The 22,090-nt window shown below is 31.6% G+C and overlaps 1 protein-coding gene across 2 annotated transcripts in view; it reads right to left on the bottom strand.

The window, feature by feature from the left end:
• Window positions 1-5,016: 5,016 nt before the first annotated feature.
• LOC114337892 (monocarboxylate transporter 14) overlaps window positions 5,017-22,090 on the bottom strand; it is a 200,519-nt gene continuing 183,445 nt past the window's right edge. For both annotated transcript variants that reach the window (XM_050656776.1, XM_050656777.1), the window contains exons 6-7: window positions 15,048-15,270; window positions 5,017-5,442 (exon numbers count right to left, since the gene is read on the bottom strand). In XM_050656776.1, the coding sequence (XP_050512733.1) occupies window positions 5,135-5,442; window positions 15,048-15,270 (531 nt within the window). In that variant the 3' untranslated portion in view covers window positions 5,017-5,134. The remainder of the gene's footprint in view (window positions 5,443-15,047; window positions 15,271-22,090) is intronic.

Below are 22,090 nucleotides of genomic sequence, written 5' to 3'. Positions count from 1 at the left end.
GGGATGCTTGCTGAGTCCACTGCTATTCTCAGTGGTACTGGATGAAGCGATAAAGAAAGCCAAGAGAAGAATGAGAAAACTAACATTAGGATACTGGCAAATGAAACAGACTCAACTATCGGAGCTACTATTTGCAGACGACATAGTATTGATAGCAGAAAATAGAGAATACTTACAGAGCAATCTTGAAATCCTAGAAGAAGAACTATCAAACATAAATATGAAAATTAATACAGAGAAAACAAAAACAATGATAATTTCAAATACGAGGAAGACACACGCAATAGAATTAGACGGGAAACAACTAGAGCAAGTGGAATATTTTAAATACCTAGGAGTAATAATCGAATCAAATGGTAAACAAGACATGGAAATAAACGAGAGAATGGGACGAACAGGAAGCTTATTTAACACTATGAAAACAACATTTTTTGGGAAAAAAGAGATACCGGAAAAAGTAAAAACGGCAGTCGTTAAATCAGTAGTTAGACCAACAATCATGTATAGCAGCGAGACATAGACATTGACGGGGAGACAAAAATCCAGAGTCAATGCTATGGAAATGAGGTTCCTGAGGAAAATAGCAAACAGAAAGAGGACAGACAAAATACGAAACGAAACAATTAGACAAAACCTAAAACTAGAACCAATCAAAGAAAAAATAGTAGAAGGACAACTTAGATGGTTCGGGCACGTGTGTAGAATGCCGAACGAGAGGCTTACGAAACGAGTGTTCGAAACGAGAGTGCAGGGGAAAAACAAAAGAGGAAGACCAAGAGTTATGTGGGTAGATGAAATCAGGAAAGAAGTCGAGAAGAAGGGATTGACATTGGAAAGTGCAAGAAATCTAACGCAAGATCGGAAAGCATGGAGACTACAATGCCAAACTCAACTCCACCAGCCTTACACCTAAAGGTAGAAAGGCTTAGGACTTAGTAAGTAAGTAAGATCAAAACTTGGCAGTACAAAAACAGAGCATATTGAATTGTCATTATTAAAGTTTGAGTTACCAAAAATATGTAAAATCATAGCTATGGACGGTGAAATGATTGTGGAAAATAATAGTTTAAAGTGCCTAGGAACGGTATTCAAGAGTAATGGGGAAACAGATAGAAATGTATACATACAGCAGAATTAGACTAGAATTAGTCTAAGAACTTCAGCACCCCAGGGCGTGTTCAACCCACGTGGGGAGTCAGATGGTACCTAGTGCTCAATATAGGATAACCCACATAACAATGATGCTCGCATCATGTTCAAAGTATATACTACCAACATTCGTCGGAGTATATTCTTTTTAGTATATGCGTAGTACAAGCATAGCAAGTACCTTAAAAAACATTCTAAATTTCATGTTCTTTGCATAAACTTCAAAGAATATTCTCGTACCGAATATACTGAGTACATTCGTGTACGTAATATCTCGGAATATTTGTAAAAGTTTATTCTTAGAATATACCTTTATCGAATATTCTTAACACATAATACATAAGTACATTCTTCACACATACTTATAAGTAGATACTTTTAAAATATCATAAAAATTGTAATATGTATGCATGTAGGTAGTATTTAGGTAGGTAGTAAAAAAGTTTAAATATTAATTCTAACGTGCTATGTACTAAGAGTATAAGTCATAAAAAAGATTTTTCGGGATTCTTCTATATTTTGAATTATATAATTAATAAGGTATTACCAAAGTAGAAAGTAAAATAGTTAATTACTAATTTATTAATCATATTTCGTCACCATTTTTATATTTAGTTGTAATAGTTATTTCATGTATTTTTGACTTATACTCTTAATACGTAGCACTCTAGAATTATTGTATTAACGTTTATTATTGAAAACTCATTTTCATAATGGAAATGACTTTACCATTTCGAGTTTATCATAAGTAATTTTACATCGTTGGAATTTGAGTTTAGGTACATTCAATTCAATATGGGCCATTTCAGAACCAAAACTTACCTTAAAAATTCCCACTTTTATAAAAAAATTCCCTACTTTTTACAAAATCTGAGAAGATTGTTTAATTATTTTCAAACATTTTGATTTTTTTTAATATTTCACAATTTGGATTGGAAAAAAAATTTCCTTTTGAGTTAACTTTTTCCCTTTATCACCTTTTATGTTGAAAATTCCCGCAAAAGGGAAATTTCCCTTCGTTTGGCAACACTAACTACCGATGTTGTTATTCCACAATAATACATATCCCCCGTCTTATTCTGTCCATTTCTTACCTGAATGGATCAGGGATAGGAAACAACGGTAAAATATGAAAACAAAAACAGCCATTATTTGTATCTATGCAGTGTTAAGGATGAAGACGAATGATAAAGTACTAGGACTAAAGAACATACATAATTTCTTTATTTTGTTTGCGGTGCTTCAAAATATCTATTTTGGTAACTCAATATTACTTAAATAGTGGGTATCTAACAGGTAAGTACGTAGTATATAAATTTTAGTTACTTATACATAGTTTAGTTTAGCTAGTATTATATAATAATTTATATAAATGACCAAAATTTATAAAATAATTTTAGTTACTTATACATAGTTTAGTTTAGATAGTATTATATAATAATTTATATAAATGACCAAAATTTATAAATAAGTACGTACTTACTTTTTAAATAATATTGTAGAATGTAGGTACTACATTCTCATTTGCAATTAAAATATTTAAATATAATAGGTATTTGGTAGAACCAGTAGAATAATAATATGAGATTAGGTGATGCTGAAAACATACTTCTGATCAATATAATATAGCACTTGATAGCACTTTCTCAGAATAATCTTAAAAATATATATTCTTCCCATACAAAGATGTGCGGTAGTACGTTCTAAGTATATAAATACAAGGTTTATAGAACGTCCTTGGAATGTTCTAAAAGTATGTTCTTGGTATATACTGAAAATAAGTGCGATAGTACATTCTAAGTATATACATAGAACGTTTAAGTACTGTAATGTAGTATATACTCAGTATCTGCTCTGCACATTCGCAATGGTAATTACGCATATTCTCAGTATATACTTTTTCTGAAAAGTATGTTCTATGAATCTACTAAGAACATGAAATTGTTATGTGGGAATTTCAAACATCCATGTTATTTAAAATCAACAATGTAAATTTTCCAATTAAGTATTGTAACATTTTAAAAGGTTTTTACGCTCATATTTTTGATTTTAGTGGCTTAGCATGTGAACGTCCTGTTCAAAACTGATGACGATCTATAATAGGTCGAAAACGTTTTGTATTTGTGATGTAGCCCTTTAATAGGAGAGTTTTATTACTAAATTATATTACCTTTCATAAAGGATTGTATTAAATAAAATTTAGTATATACTTTTTAAAAGTTCTGTTACTAGGTAGGTATCAACTATTTATAATGGGAAATAAGCCACAATTTTACCAAAAAAAAAAATATTTATTAACGTTCCGAAGCCCAAATCGGGTTTCGTTGTCAAAATACAAAATACTATTAAAATATAACAAACATGTTGTTGCTAAGTAAAAAAATTCTTCTAATAATTTATTTAATCTGACTCATTTATATTGGCAATTCAGACGTATAGTATACATTTTAAAGTAGAAGACTTTAAAATGATATCGCCAATATTTATGAGTTGCGTTCCTGGGACGACTTTACTAAAAGATAGTTCATTCGATTACATGAAATCAATCCCAACTCAAGAATATCCGTCGCAAAAAAATCATAGCATGTGATCTGTCTTTAAAAAGACAACCAAATGCAACGATGACAGTAAAATTCTCGCGTTAGAGATTCCATAGTAAATCACGAGGGAAAACCAGGAAAAAACCTCGTGATACTATCCCGATATCGTAAGTATTCTTTTTCTCATGATCATCTTTCAGTGCGTCACAGTTTTTCGATTTCTCTCTGACGCATTAAATTGTATGTGACAGAAAAAAAGGCACGTCTGTAAATACTTTGGTAATTATTCTAGTTTGGTGATTATTCTAGTTGTCGATAGATGGCGCCATAATAAAAAAAGAATTATTTATGAAATAAAATAATACTATTATCAATATAATCTGTACAATTTATAAGACTATACAAATGAAAGAAAATACCATTTTATAAATGCAATAGACACAATTGATTTGGTTTTATTCCAAATTGAAAATAAAATTTGACAATTGTCAGATTTAACTAAAATGTCACGTTAGAATAAATGTCATAAATGTGTATTATCACGGACTTACCTTTTTTTCTATAATTTGTGACGCACTGAAAAATGTTCATGAAAAGGAGAATATTTGATCTTACATTTAATCTACCTTCAAAAAACTAATACCAAATTTGACTTTAATATGTTTAAATTATAAATAATATTAATATTACATAGATATGCAATAAGTAATACTAAAATATAAAATTTATACTAACTCGATATATTATTAACTTACTAATCGTGGTATTTTCTTTCTATTGACTTCCTCTTTCAGTATGGGTAACCACTAACCACATCCTACTGCATTCTACCGAGGAATTTGCGACACAATTGGTTTCATTTAGCATAATTAGAGCCGCTTCTTTGATTTTTTGCTACGGATATTCTTGAGTTGGGATTGATTTCATGTAATCGAATGAACTATCTTTTAGTAAAGTCGTCCCAGGAACGCAACTCATAAATATTGGCGATATCATTTTAAAGTCTTCTACTTTAAAATGTATAATTTACGTCTGAATTGCCAATATATGTAAATGAGTCAGAATAAATAAATTATTAGAAGAATTTTTTTACTTAGCAACAACATGTTTGTTTTATTTTAATAGTATTTTGTATTTTGACAACGAAACCCGATTTGGGCTTCGAAACGTTAATAAATATTTTTTTTGGTAAAATTGTGGCTTATTTCCCATTATAAATAGTTGATTATAAAAATGCCACAAGGAAATAGCTTCAGAACAACATTAGGTAGGTATCATTTAAACTATAATCAAATTAGGTAGGCTCAGGTGGGATTAAATATATAAGCACAATTAATAAATATTTTATTAAAAATCACACGTCATTAGTCTTCCGTTGATGTATTGTTATTGTTACTTTTTGGAACAAAAATATAAATACTGTAATAAAAGCAGTTTAATAAAAATTACACTATATTCTGATCTTTTTCTTCGGTGACATTCATTGGAGCTAATACTTCACCGTCTACTTCTTTAACCTTTTTATTAAAACAAGGAGTACTCATGCTAATAATTGATGCAATCCCGAATCCCGCTGCACACACGAAGAAAGGTATAGTGTAAGACTTTGTCAAGTCATATATCGTACCAGCTAGTGGGGTACCAAACAATGCGGCTGCTCCTCTGAAGAGTATCATTAGACCAAAAGCGTTTGTCAGTTTATCCAGTCCCAAAAATTCCACTAGAATGATAGAAGTTAACGAGATGTAACCAGCTAAAATAAAAAAAAGGTAATGAAATAGTGCGTGCAAGACGAAATTAGTTGATCTATTTTTATTCTAAGCATACCTTAACACGTTGACGGACAGAACGTCTATATACGTCTAATTTCCATTGATGTAATGTGACACAAAGTCTATAGACGTCATTTTTTAAAATAACGAATTGGGACAAAAAATCGGTAGATCTTTTGTCACATTACATCTACAGATGCATATGAAGTGTAACACGACACCCATGGTCGTCATCCACATGTTTACAAAAAATGTTAATAATCTTATTGTTTCCATAAACTATAAGCGCTAAAAGAAGTTCAGTAATTTCCCTATTCTAATTTGCACAATTCATATAGTGTCACAACACTTGCTTATACATTTTACGCACTGTCCGTCAACGTGTTAATACGAAAAGAAAAGAGCACTTAGTAAGGTGATCTAATGTTATTATAATTTGAATACAATTTTAGTTAGATAATTAATTTATTATTTTTATTGGAAATTTTAGATTAAAATATGTTTATTTTTAAGTTTCGATTTTCAGTTTAATTTAATTATTAAAATAAGTGCAAATCTAAATGTCTAATAGTAGGGGAGGAAAGTATGCTAAATGTGCAGTCACTCGAGCGCTTTGGGGACCTATTGGGTTGTGAAGACTAGGTTCTAAAACAAAAAAAAGTTACGTAAAGTTTTCCATTTTAGTGAGGACTTTTCCATTTTTAATTTAATTTTCCATTTCCAACAATCGATTTTTCCGATTACAGCGCCATCTATCCATAATTCGAAAAGATATTTCAAATAATAGTTAACCAATTTTTACGTAAGGAATCCGAATCTGCAATAAAAAATGGGGGCTCCTATTTAAAATCTTAAAGTAACCCCCCACCCCACTTCCGTGGGCAGTCGTGTTTGGTATCATTCGATAGATTTTTAACAAATATTAAGCACGTATTTTTTAGTTTCTAGATCTATCGTTCATTTCGCGAAATATTTGCTTTTTTCTTGTGAAACTTTGTGACTCACCCATTTCCTTACGCCTCGCCCAAATCGTCAGAGTTTTGAAATATACACTGTTTTGCATGTACTTAACTTACCTTATCTTAATCTGACGATTTCGAGTGTTTCTAAGGATAGATTTTTTTTCGGCCCCGTCTTAACGAACTCCCTTGTGTTTAGAGCCAATATATGGTAGAGGTACATCTACAGGGTACCAGGGTTCTCCGCATATTATGATAATCTGACGCGCTCGAGTTTCTGCAAAAATCCCCGCTTGGGCTCCTCTACCATAAATAATCATACATCAATTAGTCCTGTCGCCAGTGGGGGTACAACGACCTCCTTAATTCAGATTTACTTACCTAAGTTTTTTTATGTATTTTGACCCGTAGAACACGAATTTTTTGGGTAACAGTCGATCCGGATGTCGATAAGATTGTTATAAACAAAGAACTCGAGGAATCACATAACAGCGATTTTTCGCAAAACAAAACATTTTTTGTATTTTTTGAACTTTCAGAAAATCGAAAAATTGCAATTTTTGAACCCGAATACCCTTTGATTGAAAAATAAAATAGCAATTCTGCTTCCCGCATTTGAAAGTTCAAGTCAAATTATATCGGTTTTGATTACTATCATTGCTAAAAAATAACTTTTTTATTGTTAAACAAAGCTATAAACACATAGTGATTGAATGATGTTTTCAATGCATTTCTCATTTGAAATAAAACGAGTAGGCACGCATACAGACAATTTCTACGTAGATTACGTACATTAAAACGCATGCATTGGGTACGGGAAACACTATGTGTTTATGGCTTTGTTTAACAAATAAAAACTTAATTTTTAGTAATGCAAACAATCAAAACTGATCAAAACAAGAATTTAACTCGAACTTTCAAATGCAGTAAGCAGAATTGCTATTTTGTTTTTTAATCAAAAGTTATTCGGGTTCAAAAATTGCACTTTTTCGATTTTTTGAAAGTTCAACCGCGTTTATCTCGAAAACTATGCATCCTACGAAAAAACTTGCAAGACCATTTTTTGCTGAGAATCGCCCAAAAAATACAAAAAAAATGTTTTGTTTTGCGAAAAATCGCTGTTATGTAATTCCTCAAGCTCTTTGTTTATAACAATCTTATCGACATCCGGATCAACTGTTACCCAAAAATTCGTGTTCTGCGGGTCAAAATACATAAAAAAACTTGGGTAAGTCCATCTGAATTAAGGAGGCCGTTGTACCCCCCCTGGCGACAGGACTAAATACACTAAAATTGTGGTTAATTTCCAATAAAAGTAGTAAACTATATTAAAATGTTACAAGAAAAGTATCTTAGAACAATATACTCGAGTCAGGTCATATCTTTATCCATAGCGCATGTGACTTATTGTTTATTTTTGATGTAGGACTTATTTATATTCTTATACAGTGATGAGTGCGCTAATAACTGGTAAAATAACGCAAAATACCGAAAACTTGATACGTTGTGAAACAAAAACATATGAAACTAGTAGAGGTGATAAATTATCAATAGAAACCTATACATTTACATTACATTAATAATTTCCCACCATTAGACGTATTTTAGTCAAACTCCTCCTATACGTCTAAAGGTGGAAAACTATTAATATAATGTAAATTTATAGGTTTTACTGATAATTTTCAATCATCTGTTTTTATTTCACAACGTATTATGTTTTCCATCTTTTGAATTATTTTGCCGGTTATTAGCTCACTCATAATTATTGTATTATGTGTTTGTTTAAAATCATGTTTTAGCTAGGTAGTATTGTAAAATTTGTTGTGCACGATAGAAAAAGAAATTAAACTAAATAAAAGAAAATTTATCTTTAAAAATAAACCTCATTTTCGTTTTCAGCACCATCAAAAACATAAAGTATAACCAAAATTAGCCATTTACCACACTTTAGTCAGTCCCTCGCCGTTTCGGGAGTGCCTGCCACCTGCCTATAATATGTTTTATGTTGCACAACTATAGCCAAAAAAGCACCATGCATTAATCTCAATTTAAATAAACGATTCTATAAGATGCTAATCTTTTATTAGTTATCTTATCTGAAGTACATAACATATTCCGGCTTTCAATTTGTCTGTACTAAGTGCAAGGAATTTGGTGAAGAGGTATTCAGACATAGGCCATTCGGTTCTAAAGCCAAATTGTTTCATTAGCCCTATTTTAATATATACAACGGAAGTAACAGTATTTCCTCTCGTTCAACCAATGCTTCGTTAAGAACGTAAGCTTGTACAGCACAACCAGTTTCACTTTGTATTTGAGATTTGAATGCAAACTGGTGTTGACGTTTGGTTGTTTAAAATTTTTTTAAATTTTATTTTGGTAACGTCTGGTCAAGTAAAAGACCTGAACGCTACCAAAATAAAATTCAGAAAATATGGAAGAACCGAACGTCAACAAGAGTGCGCATCCAAATTTCAAATACAAAGTGAATCTGGTCGTGCTGTACTTAAACTAAACTATTTTGTTATAATTCAGTGTTGGTCCTTAGCTCTACTACCCTAAAGACGTAAGAAACAAGGATATTTTGTATGGTCACCTTGCTGTCCTTTTTTTCGCTGTGTTAAGGCGCTGGTATTAAAACGCTAGTATTAAAGAAGTCCTAGAAGAAGCTGTCCTAGAAGAAAATTCACCATCTTGAAATCAACACAGATCACCTACGGATGTTGGACACAGTTTAAACTTCGTTTCTTTTTCTTAACATGTCATACACCGAAGTGATTTACTCATTACTAAGGTTCTGTTCTTGGCGGCGCGATACAGCTCGCCTGTGTTGTATATTTCTGTCCATTCCTTAATATTCCTTAAACAGAATAGTTGTTTGCAGCCAACTCCTCTCCTACCTTCGATCTTCCCTTGTAGGATTCTTCTTCTTAGGGTGCCTGTCTGTTCCGAACGTTGGCGAACATTCTCGCTATGATGACTGTGTTGGTTGCTATACGGAATAGTTTGTTGAGGCCTTTCTATACCATGCTCTCAGGTTAGCAAGCCAGGATATTCTTCTTCATCTTGGGGCCCTTTTTTCTTCAATTTTACCTCGTAAATGCATTGGAGTAGCTCGTATCTGCCTTGATGTCTCATTATATGTCTCAAGTACTGCAGCTTACGGCCCTTCACGATGTTGACTAAATCTGCGGTTGTGTTCATCCGTCGTAGTATGTACTTCTTTATTGATGACTTTATCTGTCCAGAATTGTCAGGATCCTTCTGTTTAACCCTAACTCAAAAGCCTAAAGTTTCGATAGAGTTTCTGCCTTCGATGTCCACGTTTCTACTCCGTATAGAAGCACTAAGTACACGTAGCATTCAAGGATCCTTATTTTTGTTTTTAGGGTGAGGTCATGGCTCTTGAACACAGAGGGTTATGGGAACTCTTAATATGTGCCCAAGGTAACTAATCTTGCCTTTCTTAACTGATCCAAATATTTTTTTACACGTAGGATCTTTTAAGTACGTCATCGTTTCGAATTATGTCCACCCATGGTATGCGCATCATTCTTCTCAATGCCTACGTTTCAAATGCTTTAAGTTTGTTAATTATTGTTCTTTCCAAAGTCCACGCTTTTATGCCATAAAGGAAGATGAACCATATGTAGCACTTGACCATTCTGTAGCGTATTTCGAATTTTAGGTTTTGATTACATGGGAGCGGTCTGAATTTCATAAAATCTTGTCTTGCCATTTGTATTCGAGTCATTGATTCACCCCATTGGTCATTGATTTTGGTGCCAAGGTACTTAAAAGTTTTCACGCATTTTATATGATCGTCACCTATGCATATTATCGGGTCTTCTGAAGGGTTTCTGCTAATGACTATATATTTCGTTTTTAAAATATTGATCTTGAGGCCATAGTTGTTACCTATACTATTCACCGTATCTAATAATAACTGCTGATCTTCCAAATTGTCGGTTATAATCACTGTTTCGTCCGCATATCGTAGCTTGCTAATTGGTATGCTGTTCACCTTAGTGCCTAATTCGGTCCCTTCTAATGCTTCCGTGAATATATTTTCCACATATAAATTAGAAAGCATCGGAGAGAGTATGCAAATGCAGCCTTCGCGAATACCCTTCCGGATTTCAAATTCATTCGTATATTGCTCTTGATCAGGGCCCCCGTAAGGGTTACTAACGCCTGTGTGCAAAAAAGTATTTTGGCGCCCCTTAAGGCATTTTAGATCATGTTTTTTATTTATTTTTTGAAGGTAGGTAGGTGCTTGAAATAAAACAAAAAATTGAACTTTAGAAGTCATATTTATAGTCCATTCACTCAAGATAAAATATTGTAAAACCTCCGAATTTTAAGAACCGCTTGGATCGACATGACATTTGGCATACACATAGCTAACATGTCAAAGAAAAAAGTGATATTGTGCCGATGTGTGCTTTTGTCCTGAATATGAGTTTTACCCCTTCTCGGGAGTGAAAAAACAGACGCTCAAAAAAGTCCGGAATTGGATAAAATGACTAATTTTAAACAACTATAAAGTTCTTTTTACTAAGTCAATACTTTTCAATACTATTCAAGTTATTTGCTAATAAATATGTTCATTTTCATAAAAAAACACGTTTTTAGAAGGATTTTCGCAAATAACTGGAAAAGTATTTTAACTAAAAAATATAGCTTATAAAAAAGTGAAAAAATGTGTGAAGTTCCTATATATATGAAATCTGCAGACTCAGAAGCAGAGTTGCAGCTAATGAAAGGGAAGTTCTTATTCGTTAAATTCCAAATCGAATATTTCAACGTGAAATAACCAAAAAATCAAGCATCTATCAAGGAAAACTCATTATAACTTTTTTAAAATGTTTAAAAGAAGCTATATTTTTGGTTTTTTAACATCAAAAGTAAGTTACGCTCAAAATAATGTTTTACCTTTTTTTGGTAAAAAAAATCGTGAAAATCACCCCCTAATTAGCATCCCAAATGAAATTAATCGTTACTGATTAACCACAAGTTATTTTAGTTATGTATGGTTTATATGATCTTAAGTTTCATCAGCTTAAAGTGCTTATTTTTGAAAAGGCTGTACTTTAAAGGGCTTGAACGAGTCACTAATCACGAGTATATGCAAACTTTAAACAGCTATATCTTTTGTCTTATAGGAAAACAATAAATCCCAAATATTCAGAAAAGCAAAACCTACATTTTTTTACTGCTTGAGATTTTTTATTATCAATAATAATGTTTAAGTTATTAGGAAAAAAAAAGCAATTTTTTTAAGATTAAAAAAAATTTTACCTTTTTTTCCAAATTTTTTCAAAAATGAGCCCTTTAAACCGATGAAACTTAGAGATCATATAAATAATACATATTATAAAAGTAAATGCTAAAGCGGTAACGATTAATTTCAATTGGAATGCTAACTAGTAGGTGATCTTTACGATTTTTCTTTACCAAAAAAGGTTGCTTGTTGCATGTTCTTGTTGCTAGAATTTTTTTTAAACAAAAATAAAGTTTGTAAACACTTTAAAGAAGTTGTAATGAGTTTTTACCGAAATCTGCTTAATTTTTTGGTTATTTCACGTCTAAATATTAGATTTGGAATTTGACGAATAAGAACCTACTTTTCATTAGCTACAACTCTGCTTCTACTAGGTTTGCAGCCTTCATATATAAATTATTCTTTTCACTTTTTTGTAAGCTATATTTTTGCTAAGAGTATATTTTTCGATAAAATAATTAGTTTTTGAGTTATTTTCGAAAAATCGTCTATGGGGTTTTTGTTGGAAAATGAACATATTCACTCGTAAATAACTCGGAAAGTGTTGACTTAGTGAAAATCTCTATAGAACAAAAGTTGCTGAGAATTAGTTAGTTTATCCAATTCCGGACTTATTTTGAACGTATGTTTTTTCATCCCCGAGAATACCCGCAGGTATTCTCGGGCATATTCCCCTGAGAATACCCCTTTTACTCCCGGGACAAAAGCACACATCGGCACAATATCACTCCTTTTGTTGTAGCTATGTACATATATGAAAAATTCCATGTCAATATAAGCGGTTCTTTAAAATTCACACCAAAAACCGCGAGTAAATGGACGATTATTTTTAGACTAAAATATCAACATGAAAAAACAGAATAAAATCATAACAAAATAAATTAAAATGCCTGACTTCCGACATGTTCTCGCAAATGTGAATCGGCAGTAACTGGATGATATACTAGTAAAATTTCGTGTGTAGGTATTTATATCTAATCCTATTTAATTTCTCAACTTTTATTTTAAAATTAATTTTTGTTTTTTTATGCTACCACATATGGTAGCGGGGGCCCTGCTCTTGATTAATCTTCAACTTGTCGATAAACAGAAACAATCGCCATTGATTTAGTGTATACTCTGATGCACCCATTTTTATAGCAGTCCTTTACGATTATTACAAAAAATATAACATCTTACTGAGAAAAAAAAATTGCATAAGATATTTTTGTCTCATACCGTGGTATGTAACTTTGGTGCCCAGATGAAGATTATTTGCCTTTCGTCTGTAGGCAGCAATTTGGAAGGTTATTTTGGAAGATTTAAATCTCTAATACTTAAGATCAATCAGCTCGTCCTGAGTAAGGCGTTCAGGACATTTCCAAGAAGTACAATTTAATATGTCATTGTCATTACATTGCATTCTTGTTAGAATCAGGGACGCGCCAAGTAACTTCGGCGCCGTCGTGCAAAATATTGATAAACGCCTTTATCAAAATTACCAGGGTAGAAATATCAATCACTCCTTCACATTTCAACGTGGAAAACTATGAAATTTTTCTACGTCTACCCAGATTTTTTTTAAGGGAATAATAAGTACACAGTACTGTTATAAAAATAATATATTCTTCTTCCTTCTTGTATGGAGATTTTAAAGCATGTTTATTCTTCAATATTTGCCTCCTAAATTGTTTAGATTATCGCACCATTTTTTCTTGGTCTGCCAATAATTCTTCGTCAATTTGGTGACTTATCTCGTGCTATTCGTACTATCCTATCCTCTGCCATTCTACTAATGTGTTCGTTCCACTCCTGTTTCCGTTTTGTCACCCATCCATTTTATGTCTTCTACATTGCATAATCGTCTTATGTTTTCGCTTCTCTCACTATCCAACAGAATTTTGCCTGATATTCGTCGAAGTATTTTAATCTCTGTTGTTTCTAGTAGTGTAGTAGTTGTTAAAAATAATTTTTTAAAACTATGTTACATAATAAAACATATCAGAATAAAAACTCTGTTAAAGTTATACAGCATTACTTAAAATTATAAAAAAAGATTGAAGATCAAAAAATGAAACATATTTGTATTGCGATTTTTTAAACAAATGTACTTATTATGATGAAAACCAACGGATATTTCTTATAGAAATTGAACTTTTCTTGCTTTACCTTTGACAAATTCATTAATTAGGTTTTCATTATTCAGGTCCTTTAAAAACTCAGATTCTGTAGAAATAATAGTAAGATTTTCTAGCCGTTCCTGATCCATTCTAGATCTTAAGTAAGTGAAGCGTTTATTTGAAACACAACACTTGTCCAAAAATGAAAATTTTGGAAAATCAAGTAAAACTGCCCAGCTTTAATTTATTTCAAATCTTACTTTTATTAAGATATTCATTGGAAGGAATGTTGATATCAAAATAATTGTACAAACTTACCAAAATATATTCGAAAATAGAGAGGTATTGTGTTGTACATGTACATATAGTTTCTGTTATGCTGAACTATTTCTAATACAAAAGAAACAAACATTACATTATTACTATCAAAGAATGCACACAACTGATAAATTTAAGGATAAGATCATTCACATTTACAACTACCGTTGACTAGGATGGGACAAGTATTGTTTTTACAAAAAACCGCATGGACATCTGTTGTTTTTCTAAAACTATCAAAATTTTCTATGCAATGTGAACCAAATGTGTGAACTAGAGAAATAAACTACTATTCTATAAGAACAATACATAAAGCCGAATTTTCGAAAAATGGACAAGTGTTGTTTTTCAAATAAACGCTTAGCTAGAACGGCTGAAGCTACAGAAATTGGTAGCTATAGTTAATAATATACGTAACGAAATAGTAATGTTTGGGAATGAGTGGACTAAGTTATATTTTGCAATGTTTTTTTTGCTTCAAAAAATATTTAGTTTTGAATTGGATATTTATTTAACTTTCCCGAGTCAAAGGACGCCTTTAACGCCTTGGCGCCGTCGTGCGCCGCACGACCTTGTCCATATGGACGGCGTCCTGGTTAGAATTTATTATGATTTTCGAAAAATATGTTGCAATTATAATAGTGGAATATACAGAAATATAACAATATTTAATTTCATGAGTATGTTATAAAATATTTCGAATTAGATCTGCTACAACGAAAAGCATTGTAGTTTCGGAATCAACACTGTTAAATTAATCAAAATCAGTTGTTTTTTCTTCTCGGTAGCAAGACAGAATTTCTTTTGTTGGGCTATGCTATTATGTAGTAGACATGATGATAGTTAAGCTATGCTATTAGTATGATTTCACATTCTGCTTTATTAGTTCGTTTAAGTGTATTTACATTAAAACATAGTCTACTTACCGATGCCTACGCCGAATAATACAGACAAAAATGCCAAAGCAGTGAAGCTAGAAAATAATGGCATTGCTGCTGTAGAAACGGCTGCTAACATAAGGCAGCAGTTATTAACTAGAAAGTTATTTACAGCTGGGAAATCTGCTAGGTAACCAACAGCTAAACGACTAACAATATTAGTTACTCCAATTATGGAAATTAATATGGATCCCTGAGATTCTTCGATTCCCTAAAATATTAAATTATTTTGGAGATGACAAAAGGAGATAAATAGATTGACATACAAGGATATGTAAAACGTCTTGTATAATTAGTATATTAAATTAATATTGAAAAGTTACCAAAAGATTACCAAATTTTTTAAAACGTTTTCGGTTTTATCAGAACATCGTCGGTGATACCTAAAAGTATAGTTTTTTACTACAAAAATAGGCTTACCGAGGCTTACCTACATCTTTCAAGATTTCTGACGTTAGAGCATTGCCAAAACAGAATATAACTTTTCATCATGAGCACGTTTCTGGTAGAGTGAGAAGCTAGGCATCATTACTTGTCAAAGATATATTCCTTTGTTCTTGGTTACTGTACAAATAATATCTATAATCCTTTATTCTAATTAATGATGTCAATTAGTTTTCATTATTTTCCGAAATATATTAATTAATAACAATATTATCCTGGTGTATAATCAATAAAATAGATCAGTTAATATTTTAAGGCTGAACATGACAGATACATGTACCTACTGAATAGTATTCAATATGAGCAAAATATTGTAGGTATAGCACGAGATTGTTTAGAACGACTTTATATTTATTTATCTTTATCTAAATTATGTGTTCACGGGTACTTTATTATTATTTCTATTATTAACCTAACCTAACACTAAAAAATAAAAAAAAATTTAAAGCATTCATGGGAGTGCCGACAGAAGTAAAAACTCCTTATAGTATATAAATTACGAGCTCAATGCTTTTTCCTCATCCAAAAAGAAGTGCTATATTATATACGCGTTGCGAACGTTCTAAAGAAATCAGAAGAGCACAGCGTCCCTAAAGAAGTTTTCATGTCAAAAATTTATTTCGCCGAAGCGATGACTGTCACTAATTCAACACTTTTTTCCCATCTAAAAAGTGTATAACGTCTCTAAAAAAGTTTTCGCCTCAAAAAATTTATTTCGTCGAAGCAGTGACGGTCGCGATGACGGTCGCGATAACGGTCGCTAATTCAATACTTCTTCCCCATCCAAAAAGTGCACAACGTCCCTAAAGAAGTTTTCGTTTCAAAAATTTATTTCGCCGAAGTGATGATGGTCACTAATTCAACATTTTTTCCCACCTAAAAAGTGTATAAAGTCCCTAAAAAATTTTAGCTTCAAAAATTGATTTCGTCAAAGCAATGACGGTCGCGATGACAGCAAAGCAATGACGGTCGCGACGACAGTCGCTAATTTAATAATTTTTCCCCATCTAAAAAGTGCACAACGTCCCTAAAGAAGTTTTCACTTCTAAAATTTATTTCGTCGAATCAATGACGGTCGGGATAACGGTCGCTAATTCAATATTTTTCCCGATCTAAAAAGGGCACAACGTTTCTACAGAAGTTTTCACTTCAAAAATGTATTTCGCCGAAGCGTTGACAGTCGCTAATTCAACAGAACGTCCCTAAAGAAGTTTTCACTTTAAAAATTTATTTTGTCGAAGCAATGACGGTCGCTAATTTAATACTTTTTCCCCGTCAAAAAAGTGCACAACGTCCCTAAGAAACTTTTCACTTCAAAAATTTATTTCGCCAAGGCGATGGCGGGCGCTAATTCAATACTTTTTCCCCATCTAAAAAGTCCACAACGTCCTTAAAGTAGTTTTCACTTCAATAATATTACTATTATTATACGTACATTATAATAATATAAGTACAAAATTTATTTCGCCGAAGAGATGACGGTCGTGATGATGGTGGCGAAATAAATCTTTTTCCCCCTTCCAAAAATAGGTTTTACAATTATTTTAAATTTAAATACTTCTATTATGTACAATTATATACAATTAATTATATACAATTTATGTATACAGAGAGAGTCTGTAAAGTGGAATAAATTCAATATCTCAAATACTAATTGTTTTTTTGGAAAATGCTCAGACCCGTCGATTAGTATTTCAAATTGTCCTTTTTGACATTCAATAAAAATGTATACAGGGTGTCCCAATTTACAGATATGACGTCATCGTCGATTTTCTTAAATGGCAACACTGTCATTTTGATAGCTAATTTGATAGGGTTTGTAAAGTTATACATAACTGCAAAATATCAAATTTTTATTCTCTACCATTTACAAGATAAGAGAAAATAACAAAGTTATATCTGTAATTTGGAATATATTCAATAATTAAAATACTAACTGTTTTTTTGAAAAATGCTCAGACCCGTCGATTAGTATATCAAATTGTCATTTTTGACATATAATAATAATGTATACAGGGTGTCCCAATTTAGAGATATGACGTCATCGTTGATTTTCTTAAATGGCAACACTATCATTTTGATAGCTATTTTGATAGCGTGTGTAAAGTTATACACATCTGAAAAATTTCAAATTTTTATTCCCTACCATTTACAAGATAATAAAAAATAACAAAGTTATGAAGAACAAAAAGTAATCAAATAATAATTGAATTTATTTATTTCAATTAAGAAAATGCTCATAACTTTGCCCATTGACAATTTGACAATAATTGAGGGCAACATTATGAGTTTATGCTTAATTTATTGAAATAATTAAATTCAATTATTAGTTGATTACTTCTTTTTCATAACTTTGTTATTTTTTATTATCATCTAAATGGTAGAGAATACAAATTTGAAATTTTGCAGTTGTGTGTAACTTTACACACCCTATCAAAATAGCTATCAAAATGACAGTGTTGCCATTTAAGAAAATCAACGATGACGTCATATCTCTAAATTGGGACACCCTGTATACATTATTATTATATGTCAAAAAGGACAATTTGATATAATAATCGACGGGTCTGAGAATTTTTCAAAAAAACAGTTAGTATTTTAATTATTGAATATATTCCAAATTACAGATATAACTTTGTTATTTTATATTATCTTGTAAATGGTAGAGAATAAAAATTTGATATTTTGCAGTTATGTATAACTTTACAAACCCTATCAAACTAGCTATCAAAATGACAGTGTTGCCATTTAAGAAAATCGACGATGACGTCATATCTCTAAATTGGGACACCCTGTATACATTATTATTGAATGTCAAAAAGGACAATTTGAAATACTAATCGACGGGTCTGAGCATTTTCCAAAAAAACAATTAGTATTTGAGATATTGAATTTATTCCACTTTACAGACTCTCTCTGTATATACACATAATATAGGATCTAGGACGTTTCATCGCCGCCGTTTCGATGCCGCCAGTTCGATGCCGATGCCGGCCGATTCATCGCGTCAATTAATCGCTATCTGATATATTTCCGAATTTTCGACAGTTACAATTATTAGTTATTTTTAGTATTAATTAGGAATTCTAGGAAATGCGAGATATGACGGCGATGAAATGGACTGGCGATGAACCGGCGGCATCGAAACGACCGGCGATGAACCGGCGGCATCGAAACGTCCCATTCCGCATAATATAGATACTTACAAAAATTTATTTCGCCGCAGAGATGACGGTCGCTATGACTGTCTCGAAATAAATCTTTTTTCCCCATCCTAAAATAGGTTTTACATTTATTTTAAATTTAAATACTCCTATACAATTTATATTATAATATACCTATACATGTACAAAATTTATTTCGCCGTAGCAGCGACGATCGCGATTATTGTCGCGAAATCAATCCTTTTTCCCCATCCTAAAATAGGTTTTATATTTATTGTAAATTTAAATACCTCTGCACAATTACCACAGAAGGGCAGTTCTCGCCAGTGGCGCACATCCACACTCCCCTACACGCGACACTATATATACACGAAATTTTCTATTTTCTAAATCTGACGGAATTGAAAATTGGACCAACTCCCATCTTAAAGTTCAGGAAAAGAGCAAAAGACTCACCCATTCATATGCCAATCATCCATTTTGGTCCACGGATGTGGATTTTACGACCCTTCCTAGTTAGGGTCTGTTTTCCGTTTTCGTCCCCAAAACTCCCAAAAACTTCGATAATTTAACTCCGACCTTTGCGGCTTCCGATAGTACTGATCATTACCTTTCTAATGCATGTCTAATTTTGAAAATCGGTTGTACCATTCAAAAGGTACCGAGCTCAGAAATATGACTCAATTTTTATTTAAAAAAGAGAAAATGTTTGTGGATATGTATGTATGTATGTATGTATGTATGCATGTGGAAAACTTAAACGGATCTGAATTTTTTTCTGTGTTTGAACAGGGGATCGAGGCCGATTCAGGACCGGTGTAGTTTGTGACTTTTGACTGCCCATAAGCCAGCTATAGGACTTGGTAGGTATAAAACGGCATATTTTTGGGGGCCGCCCAGAACAATTATTGTCTAAACCGCCAGGAACAGACATACACACGGCTCAGTATAGCCGAAAAACTGAAAAACTAAACTTTGAAAATTTTGGTTTTTCGACAATTACTTAAAATTTCAACCTACGAATTGCGCCAATAACTGAGCGATAAACGGTTTTTCAAGCTCAATAATTCCTGTAATAGCTTCAGTTATCATACTTGGCCTTAGATTTCTCAGATACTACTTATCAATACGTTTCAAACTCATGTTTAGTCATCAAAATCAGTTAAGCCGTTTAGAAGTTATTAAGCTACAAAAGTATAATCCAATTAACGATTATTCCCTAAATGGTTTATGTAGTTGCAGTGGTTACGACGCTAAATGTTGATCTGGCAACGGGCAATCCGAGTTCATTTACCGGCCATCCCAATATTTTTTTTTAATCTATTTCGAATAAAAAAAAATCTAGTGTACATTCGATAGACACTAGATTCTAGATCATTTGGGAGATAATGCGACAAAGGCGACCATTTATAAAGATTAACGTGTAATCTAAAAACACTGCATTTAACTTCATACATTATATTTATAAATAACTTTGAAAAACTCCTGAAACAAGAATAAAAAAAAACCGCTAAACGCCGTAAAAATGACTGGCGCATACAATATTCCAGCTACAAAAGATCTGATATGAATATTACGTGGCGCGAAAATGTATTTTCATTTTGATGCAAAACACAATTCTAGTTTTATTTTAAAAGATTTTTCCATAATGTTGGCTAAATTTGAAGAAAACGCGCCACAAAAGAGTTTCAAAATTCAAACTGTATCAAAGTTACTCTTTTGTGGCGCCTTTTACTTCAAATTTAGTAAATATTATGGAAAAATCTTTTAAAATAAATGAAAATACATTTTCGCGCCACGTAATATTCATATCAGATCTTTTGTAGCCGGAATATTGTATGAGCCACTAATTTTTACGGCATTTAGCGGTTTTTTTATTCTTGTTTATATATACAACACATAATATATATATATATATATATATATATATATATATATGTATATATATATATATATATATATATATATATATATATATATATATATGTATATATATATATATATATATATATATATATATATATATATATATATATATATATATATATATATATATATATATATATATATAGCATAAGCGATGACGGTCGCAATGACGGTCGCGATGACGGTCGCGATGACGGTCGCGATGACAGTCGAGATGACGGTCGCGAATTCAATGCTTTTCCCCTATCCAAAAATCGCACAAAGTCCCTAAAGAAGTTTTCACATCAAAAATAAAGTATAGTTCTAACAATAAAACACTGAAAACTTTTATTTAAATATTTCCAGAAAATTTATTAAAAATTAATGTCACTACATCTGTTTCGACTGAGTGCCTTTCTGGAGTAGTGGTTCCCAATGTAGTGTTATTAATTTTTAATACATTTTTATGGCAATATTGAAAACAAAAGTTTTCAGTGGTTTATTGTTAGCTAAAAAGTATTTTGATCAGGTAACGGTCGAATCCATCAATTATTAAAGTATAGTTAATAAAATAAAAATACAGATATGAAGAATAAGGTGTATTAGTAATAAATGATTTTTTTTTAATTCGATTATTATTATGATACCTGTACTAAAAGAAATAACGAACCGTGTCTTTATGGAGTGTGCAAGGTGGTACCTATACTATTTTATAATTTTTATAAAACCTTTATTTATTTATAAACAATCTCTTGTTATACCTATGTAGGATTGTAAATATTTTATCTTAATTTTTAAGATACCCTGTATATAATATTTCTTAATTATTAGTACGAGAACGGGATGCATCTAAACATTCCGTATATGTATTTGGACCATAGGAGTTTTCTATTGGTTCGTTGCAGCACGCGATAATATTTTAACCAATAGACGGCGAGGTTCCAGATGCATATACGGAATGTCAGTCGGTCCCAAATTCATATACGGAATGTTAAATATCGTACACCGAAAAAGATAAGTTTTTTTAGAGTATTTTAAAAGGAGATTGATTTTAAAATACTTGTTACTCTATTATAAAAATAAAACAATTATAGTATTTCGAATGTTATGTGTTGCGAAATTCATATGCGGAATGTTAATTATTCGTAGACCAAAAAATGGGACTTTTTATTAATCAGTTAAAGGAGACTGATTTTAGAATACCTATTTTATTAATGTATTATTAAAGAAAAATAAAACAATGATTAGGTACCTATTTGGTGCGAAATTCATAAATGGGTGGGTATAGATTTGAGAGACATATTTCTTTATTTGACTAAGGTTTCGCTTTCTCAGAATTTTTAATGACTTGCACGTGTTTCATTCACAGTCATTTGTTTCGAGTTTCTGTCATGTGTCACATAATATTAATATGTACGACATACGTTATTGGTATATACAATAATACAAAACAAAAACGTATGACGTAGATATATTAATATTATGTGACACATGACAGAAGCTCGAAACAAATGACAA

Source organism: Diabrotica virgifera, chromosome 7, assembly GCF_917563875.1.
Source record: "Diabrotica virgifera virgifera chromosome 7, PGI_DIABVI_V3a".
Lineage (NCBI taxonomy): Eukaryota > Metazoa > Arthropoda > Insecta > Coleoptera > Chrysomelidae > Diabrotica > Diabrotica virgifera.
The sequence above is the reverse complement of the archived record's forward strand: the minus strand, read 5'-3'. Positions and strand labels throughout refer to the sequence as shown.